This window comes from Gallinula chloropus, assembly GCF_964237585.1.
Source record: "Gallinula chloropus genome assembly, chromosome: 14".
NCBI classification, from domain to species: domain Eukaryota; kingdom Metazoa; phylum Chordata; class Aves; order Gruiformes; family Rallidae; genus Gallinula; species Gallinula chloropus.
The window spans coordinates 1,371,499-1,380,540 of record NC_140099.1 but is presented as its reverse complement, the minus strand read 5'-3'; the positions used below and the strand labels follow the sequence as shown (position 1 = coordinate 1,380,540).

The 9,042-nt window shown below is 54.7% G+C and overlaps 1 protein-coding gene across 6 annotated transcripts in view; it reads right to left on the bottom strand.

Annotated features, from left to right (window-relative positions):
- Positions 1-8,323: 8,323 nt before the first annotated feature.
- Positions 8,324-9,042, bottom strand: part of KTN1 (kinectin 1) — a gene marked incomplete at its 5' end in the record, with an annotated part of 55,161 nt that continues 54,442 nt past the window's right edge. For all 6 annotated transcript variants that reach the window (XM_084270745.1, XM_084270748.1, XM_084270749.1 and 3 more), the window contains one exon: positions 8,324-8,832. In XM_084270745.1, the coding sequence (XP_084126871.1) occupies positions 8,828-8,832 (5 nt within the window). In that variant the 3' untranslated portion in view covers positions 8,324-8,827. The remainder of the gene's footprint in view (positions 8,833-9,042) is intronic.

Genomic DNA, 9,042 nt, shown 5'->3' with positions numbered 1-9,042 from the left:
TGCCTCTCCCAAATCCCCTTCCAGGCTGATGTTTGTCTCATCCTGCAGCTGGAAGCCACTGAGAGCAGAACCCGACCCCACAGGTGGGAAGCTCCTGCAAAGCCAAAGCTGCCTTCGGCGCTCGCTCTGCATCTGGTAACCAAGCAACTTCAACTCGGGTAGGAAGAGAGGAGAATCCTCTGAACCCGCTTCAAGTTAGCAGGACACACCCCACCCGCCCTGCCAGCGCCCTGAGCAGCCTGTAAGTATTTTGGAAAATCAATTAAGATGCTGTTCATTAAGTGTCTGTGCTGCAGCTCTGGGGAGCAGGGGTAGGACATTGTGGAATTGTGGGCTGGTGCATGGGATCCAGCACGGGAAATGGATCTGCCCAGGGGTGGCAGCGACAGGACACGGGGCAGCGGGTGCAGCTGGTGCAGAGGAAGCTCCATGGGAATGACAGGAGGAACTTTGTCACTGTGAGGGTGACAGAGCCCTGGGACAGGCTGCCCAGAGAGGCTGTGGAGTCTCCTTCTCTGGAGACATCCAAACCCACCTGGATGTGTTCCTGTGGGATTTAGTCTGGGTGATCCTGCTCTGGCAGGGGGTTGGACTAGATGAGCTTTTGAGGTCCATTCCAACTCCTGACCTTCTGGGATTCTGTGAAAGAAAAACCACATGTGTTGGGACCATTTTCTGACAAGTACCAACTCATGTTAAGAGTCTTCCAGGATACCTCATTCTCCCCAGTCAGCTCCAGCAAGAAACGACTGGGTTTCACATAAAAGAGGGTTTTTTTTGTGGGAGAAAAATTATGAAAGTGGGGGAAAAATAATAGAGGAGTGGAAAATAGGGAATAAAACTGGGATGCAGCCATTCAAAGCCTGCGTGGTGGTTGGTCTACAGAAGCTTGGCTGCTTTAATCTGAGCCATCTCCTCTGTTTCACAAGGCACCCATCGCTCTGCTCACCACACACACGGGGGTAACAGAACACTTTAACCAGATTTTAACAACATTAAAGCCCAAGTGACCTGAGTGGGGAGGAAGGTGAACACTGGGGAGGAAGGCTTAACGTGCCTTTCCATCCTGCTCAGGTTGGGGTTGGCACGTGAACACGTGGCGCTTGCTCTGCCCCAGCTTAGTCAGCAAAACAAGGTGTCCCCACATCCCACACCCATCCCAGAGCAGTGTGATGCCCATCACTGGAGGGGTTTCTCCCCAGGATGAACCCTCACCAGCATCTCCCTACCATCACCCTGCTCCCAAAGCCCCCCACCCATCGCCGTGGCTTGCTCCCAACACTTGATCCCCTTTTCTCTCCCTATTATGCCATCCTAACAAAGGACTTTGGTGATGGGTGACAGGGGATGAGGCGGAGGAGGAGCCTCCCCTTTCCAGAGGGACTCATTAAGGAAAGGGTTTCCTATTACCGGGTTAGCGCTCCCCGTTTTGCTTAATTGAAGCGCTGCACCTCCATCCTCTGAACTTCAAGGATGACAATAATTAGCACAGCCAGTCTTCATTACTCTCATCATCTCTCCCCTTCAGGAAGTACAAGATCTAAGGTGCCAGCGATGCACATGGAAACTGGCTCTGCCAGGCACAGGCTTACGGACCTCACCAGCCACCCTGAGATCCTGTAATGAGCGGATTAGCCTGGAATACATATGTGGCCCTTTAAAAGAGGCTATTTATTAAAAATACATCAATATAGCACCGCTGCTGCACACGAGCAGCTTATTAACAAGAGGCTCCCCTCCCGAGATGGCTTTTGTCAGCAGCAAACAGAGCTGCAGAGACAAACAGCGGCTCCGGGAGCCAAGCGCGGCCCTCGCGCTGCCGCCCCGTTGCTGTGATGAGCAGCCCGCTGCTGGCTGTGGGGCTGGGAGAGCTGAGGCAAGGGCACAGGCTGATCTCAAAAGGTGGGTTTGGCCAGGGAAAGGTGAGCCTGTACCACAGGTCTGAAGTAAAAATGTAAAGGGAAAGGAGAAACTGGTGCTTGGATGTAGCTGTCCTCAGGCAAGGGTAACGGCAAAGGGGGAGCTGGCGTTCCCAGCCTTGTGGGTTAAACACACACATAAATATAGATAAAACATGTCATCACAGACTGGTTTGGGGTGGAAGGGACCTCAAAGCCCCCCTCAGTGGCACTCCTGCCACAAGCAGGGACACCCCTCACCAGCCCAGGCTGCCCAAAGTCCCATCCAACTTCACCTTAAACCCTGCCAGGGATCCAGGGGCAGCCCCAGCTTCTCCGGGCACCCTGTGCCAGGGTCTCCCCGCTCCCAGGGGATTTCTGCCTCCCAGCCCCTCTCCAGCTGCCCTCCTGCAGCTGAAGCACGTTCCCCTGCGCCTGGCCCTCCCTGCCCCTGGCACCAGCCCCTCTCCAGCTCTCCTGGAGCCTCTCAAGGTATTGGAAGGGCCTCGCAGCTTCCCCCAGAAGCCAGTCCAGCTCTCCCAGCCTGGCTCCAGACCTATGAGCATCTCCATGGCCTCCTCTGGACTGGCTCCAACAGCTCCTTGTCCTTCTTGTTCTGGGGACCCCTGAGAAGGACACAGCACTGCCTGGGATCTTATAGATGATGCACCTGTGTGTGTATGATGTGTATGTGTGCAGCTATCAGACCAGAGTCTCCACTGGCACAAGAGGTGCCTACCAGAGCCATGGTGGGGCCCTTCCCCCAGCCCCAGCCCCTTCACTCACCTACAGGGGATGATGAAATCTCTTCAGAGACCGGATCCACAGCTCTGCGAACGGAGACGTGCCAAGAGCTGTCAAACACCCGGAGATTTACAACAAACTCGCCCTGACCGGCACAACGGGAATCCCAGAGCCAAGCACAGGCGGCGGGGGTTGTTCTTCCCGCCAGCGCGGCCCCTCCGGCCCCCCGCGCGCCCGGCCGCAGCACCGCGCACCTGCGGGTGTAAAATACACCTGCGGCCTGCAGAGCTCTGCACAAGACACCTCTTGCTGAGCCAGACCAGGCACATCCCCCCCTGCCAAAGTCAGCACAGGAGACACCTGCCCTCCCCAGAAAAGGAGGGGAAAGAAGAGGTGGGGTGTGCACGTCCATAATGTCTATATAAAAACAGACAGAATAAATCAAATGTGTCACTGTGTGTGTAATACACATAGAGAGAGAACTTTGCCTTCCCAAGACCCCCATTTTCAGGCTTTACCCCCTACCTGTGCACTGGAGGAGCTGTGTTCCCCCACACGCCAGTAACGGGCTGCTCGCTGCTCGTGGGGTTTCAGAAGCCCCCTGAGAGGCAGGAGGCATCGCTTCCTCCTCCTCCTCTCAGCCAGGGAAGCACAAAGCCCATGGAAACACCTTGCTGGGCTGGGAACGGGGACAGAGCCTGCTGCTGTTGGGGCAGTCAGGAGGTCACTCTGTGCCTTTAATCCAAGACCTCAGCTCAGGAGCAACCTGAAGACTGAGGAGAAACATCCTATGGGAGAAAAATCTACCGCCTGGAGGTGGAAGTCCTGCAGGACAGGGCAGAAGGGACTTAAACCCAGGTGTTTGCAAAACAACATCTTTTTCTTCCTTGCTCCATGTCCAACAATGAGCTGAAGGCCAGTGGGCCCATCCAGACCTGCAGAAGATCCAGCGAAGCATCTTAGCGAGGCCCCGGGGGCAGCAGCGCTCACAACTTCGGCTCTTGTGCTTCCTCAGCCAATTTACAACCACATCCATTGAATTAATAATGACCAGACAGGACTGGGGTTGCTGATATGAACCCTCCACCCCCCCAACTGCCTCTCTGCTCCTGAAATATTCATTGATTTTTAAAGGATCCTATCCCAGAGCCCGACACGGCTCGGGCTGTTTCCAGCGGAGTTGGATTAGGAGAAGCCTATTTGCCTAAGCAAGGCATCAGGCCTTCAGGGCTGTCCCCAGGAGGTATTAATGCAGAGACACGGCCAGCTCCACATATAAGCTTTGAAATGGTCTCGGGCTTCTGCTCAGCACTTTAAGCCTGGCTGAGGAGGTGAGGGGTCCTGTGAGACCCAGCACAAGGTAAAGCCTGTGAAGCTCCCCAGGTCCCTGACCACCTCACAGCTTTTGGTCCAACAGCAACCATGGGCTGTATTTCACAGAATCACCAGGTTGGAAAAGACCTTTAAGCTCATCGAGTCCAACCGTCCCTGTCCTGTGCTAAACCAGATCCCTGAGCACCTCATCTCCCCTCTGTTAAACACATTTAAGGGAGACTTGGCCAATACAAATAATTGCTGGTGGCCAAGCCTGGAGAGGAAAAGCCCACTGGGACCCCTTGGCACATCTGAGCTGGGATGCTAACTCTGGATCTCTGGAAATTAATCGGATGCAATTTCTTAGTCTAAACCCTTCAGCATGGAAGGGGGTTGTGGCCACACAATGGCAGAGGTGGGGCTGAGGCTGAAGGCTGGGGTTGTGAGGGTCAGAAACAGAAGGGTTAATGCCCAGGGCTTGACCCTGCAGAGGAAGGTAAACATCTGTCCCTCAGGCACATGGTGCAGGAGAACGTGGAGCGTAGCAAAAAGGTGGAAAAACCCCAACAACCACCACAACCATCTTCAGCAACGTGGAACTGGCCCTGCTCAAGAGCCTGCACACCCCTCCAAGTTTAATTAGCTCCTCAGCCATGCAGAGTCAGCTTCCCCAGGAGCCCAAAGATGTATTTTTAGGTGCAACCACTCCAGAAATAGAAGCATCCCCGCAGGAAGCTGGAAGCAGCCATGGAGGAGCCACATGCAGGTTGCACTGGGGCTGTGCAAGCTGAGAGCAGGACCTGCAGCCTGGGGAGTCTCCTTCTCTGGAGAGAGTCAGGACGCCCCTGGACATGATCCTGTGTGACCAGCTCGAGGTGACCCTGCTTTAGCAGATGGTTGGACTGTTCTCCACAGGTCCCTGCCAATCCCTGCCCAGGGGCCCTGGGCAACCTTGTGTAGCTCCAGGCCTGGAGGTTGGTGTCCCTGCCTGTGGCAGGGGGTTGGAGCTCTGTGATCCCTGGGGTCCCTTCCAACCCAGCCCAGTCTATGATTCTGTGAAGATGTGGAAGCCACCAAAGCAGGTGGAAATGGTGTTTCAGACCACCCAGATGCTCCCTTAGCAATTCCCACCGGGCGGCAGCAGCTCTCCCCCCTCACACCTTCCACAGAGGTGTGCAGAGGAGCACCCCACAACCACCCACCACAAAAGGCAGAGCCCTGTGATCCAAAGAAAGTCCCAGCTGACTGGCAACGGTACCACAGAGAAGGGCCACGGCCACGCACCCAGCAAAGGGAAACCCGGGCCCACCAGCAGCCCCGGGGAGCAAACACAGCCAGGTCATCACAGGGGGGGTTTCACAGCGAAGTTGCCTCCAGTTTTTTGGGGTGGAATTAAGAAGTTGCAGGAGATTTCTTTTGTTCATCACAAAACAGCTGAGTGAGTCAGTGCCCGAGAAAACCCAACGGCGGCTCCGAGCGGAACAGCTCACGGCTCAAGTCTGCTGGGAACAGCTGGGCAAGGGCGGGAGGTGTGTGCTGGGGGAGGAAGAAGAGGCAGCACAACTCCAGCAAGAGCAAACAGAGAGCTCAGAGCCTCCCCTGCACCTCTCATTCCCATTTTGAAGGGGTCTGTCAGGGACAGAGGGCGAGAGAAGCGGCTTCCTACCCGAGTGAGGCTCAGCGACACCCGGCAGCCGCTCGGAGCACAAACCACCCCGGCCCTGCAATTAAAAGGCACAACCCCCCCCACACACCAACACACCACCCCCCCCCCCCCCCCCATTGCTGGCATTCCAACATCCCCTTTTGGGCTTTTCCCAAGCAGAGCATCTCCGTATCCATTAGCTATTGTCTCCCTCTAGCGCGGGCAGGGACCGAGCTGCCTCCTGCCACGGCTGCGGCTCCCAGCCTGGCTGGAAACCAGAGGGCTGAATGCAGAGAGCCAGGACCCAGAGAACAGGCTGGGTGGCTCTACCTTTGCACGGGTGAACCAGCCACCCACCCACACTTCTCTCTCTCTTTTTCCTCCTCGGTCTTGACGTTTTACCTCAGCAGATGCTCAGAGCAGACGGGATTTCTCAGTGACCAAACGGGCTAAAAGCCTTCCAAACTGGAGAGGCAGCTGCCAGCAGCCGCGGTTCATCAAGGGCTGGCTGGGTGAAACAGCATCCACCTCCCTTCCCACTGCTCCTGGGGATCCATCCTGGCGTCTGCCTCGTCCTTCAGAGAGGGGATTAGGGGTTGCTCAGCTGGGCTTTTAAGGGGATCTCTTTACAGCTGCCTTCAACATCTCCTAAAGCAAAATAAACCCCAGCACTTGACTTCCACAGTGAAAGGTCTCACCTCTCCTGGGAGGATTCCTGCTGAGGCAGAGGGAACCCATGCTGTGTCTCTCTCCCCTTTTAACCTGAGCGCTGCAGCAGCACCTTCACCCACCAGAACATCAGAGGCCTGGAGACGAGGCCAAGCTTCCACCTCCATGTCCACACCACCTTCACTCCTCCAAATCCTCTCCAGGCACTGCTGTCCCTTCAGGGAGTGCCACCATTTGCACCTCACCACCATGTGCAAGGCCATCTTTCTGAGGAGAAAGGGACATGGCTTTACCCAGGGACCCCAGTTCTCACCGCAGTGTTACCTGTGCCAAGCTCCAGCCAAGGTGTTGGAGGAGGCAGCAGGATGAAGGTGGCAGCTCCCCAGCCTCACAGCACTACCCTGGGGATGGTAATAGGTGAATCAGAGAACATGTTAGGTGGAAAGGGACCTTTAAAGCCCATCTAGTCCCACCCTGCAGTGAGCAGGGACATCTTCACTAGAGCAGGTCGCTCAGAGCCCCATCAAGCCTGATCTTGGATGTCTCCAGGGATGGGGCCTCCACCACCTCTCTGGGCAACCTGTGCCAGTGATTCACCACCCTAAAAGTGAAGAACTTTTTCCTAACACACAACCTAAATCTCCCTTTTCTAGTTTAAAACCAGCACCCCATATCCTATCGCTCCATGCCCTTGGGAACAGTTCTTCCCCAGCAAGCCTGGGGAATCAACCCTGCTCTGCTCGGTACCAGCACATCCTCCATCTCACTATCAGCTTTCCCAGGGTCTTACAGAGCAGCTGCCCCTCCTGACCACAGGGAAAGAGGCTCACGATGGAGGCAGTTCACCAGTGCCCACCTCTGCGTGCTCTCCAACCATGGCAAGACAAGCAGGAAGGCACCAGGCACCCCTAAATTAGTTACTCACATACCCTGGGAGAGTTACCTGCTGAGTCCAAGGATGGGAAACAGCTTGTGAAGGTTCCCTGCTGTCCATCACCCTCATCCACAACGGGAAAGGAGGAACAAAAACCACACAGAGGAGCCAGCCCGATCCAGGGAAGGTTAAGCTTCTGCCCAACAGCACACCAGCCAAAGCCCAAGGGCAGCTTGTGGGAAGAAACACAGGATTTTTGTTTTCTCACCTTCTCCTGACGATTTCATAGCTGACAACAAGACTTGCATCAGCCAGGAAGCCACTGGGTCCACGTGAGGCAGAAACTTCTTCACTTTCCCTCCTGTCTGGCCAAGGGGGGTGGGTGACAAAGGATCAAACTGTTCACACAAAAATCCCAGAGGCAAAAGTGAGCATGGGGAGCTCAGGGCGAGCAGTCAGAACCATTTCACCTCACTTCCCTTTGGCCACAGTTTTTCTGTCTTCTCTGATAATCACACCCTCCTGTGTCATCAAGAGATAAGCAACAGCATCTCCCCTGCTTCTCAAAAAACATCCCACACCGAAGGGAAAGGAGGGTCACCTCATCTCCCCAACACCCCCAGAAGAATCCCTGTCCCATCAAAGACCTTGCCCAGATTTTTCTCCCCAACAAAGCACCCAGCAAAAGGGTCAAGAAGATGCTCAGAGGGCTGGAGCAGCTCCCCTACGGAGAAAGGCTGAGGGAGCTGGGCTGGGTCAGCCTGGAGAAGAGAAGGCTGTGGGGGGACCTCACTGCAGCCTTCCAGTCCCTGAAGGGACCCCAGGAACAGGAGGGGAATCAGCTTGTTAGAGGGCAGAGACTGGCAGGACAAGGGGGATGGAGTGAGGCTGAAGGAGGGGAGGGTGAGATGAGATATTAGGGGGAAGTTCTTTCCAGAGAGAGTGGTGAGGGGCTGGAAGGGGCTGCCCAGAGAGGGGGTGGCTGCCCCATCCCTGGGGGTGTTCCAGGCCAGGTTGGATGGGGCCCTGGGCAACCTTGTGTAGCTCCAGGCCTGGAGGTTGGTGTCCCTGCCTGTGGCAGGGGGTGGGAGCTCTGTGACCCTTGGGGTCCTTCCCAACCCAGACCATTCTACAAGCCATCCCCATTGAATTAAAAGAAGAGAGCAGGCTCACCTGGAATAACAGCATCCCTTTATTTGCTGACACCGTTACAAAAACGATTACATTAGCAACCAAAAAAAAAGAGGGGGGAGGGGGAAAAGTGTGTTTACTCGAGGCTGAAGTCAGAGGCAGCTAATCCCAAAAATGTAATGAAGTAAAACAGTGTACAACATGGGTATTAAAATGTTATATCCCAGGGGTGACCTGACCACATTGGAGTTTTCTGAACAAGTTTTATTGAGAAGTAAGAGAAAAGATTACAGGTTTTACCGTCTCTCCAGGAACGTGAAGGTCTAATTATCCAAACAGGTTTGGTTTTATAAAACTAAAACTCCAGAGGTGTCTACAGAGTTGGGTTTTTTTTTCCTTTAAATCAGTAGTCTAACAAGGATTAGAAAAGACAAAACTCTGTTCAGTGTTTCTGACAAAGTAGAAAGGGTGAAAACATAAATAAGGCTTTAATTTGGCAAAATATAATACAATGCCTTCTGCTATCCTCAGCTTAACCACTCCCTCGTGACTTCATTCTGCAAGAGAAGCACAGATCACCACATCAGCTGAGCAGTTTCTGTGGGGCAGTGTTCAAGCACCCATCCCTGGGCAGCACTCCAGAGGCTCGTGCAGGCCACTTCGTTAGCACTGGCCACTGATGAAGCCCCAAGGGACAAGCTTGGGGTTGGTGGAGGCTGAGTAAGAACAGCCACCCAAGGCAGAGCCAGCACCTTCCTCCCATGTGC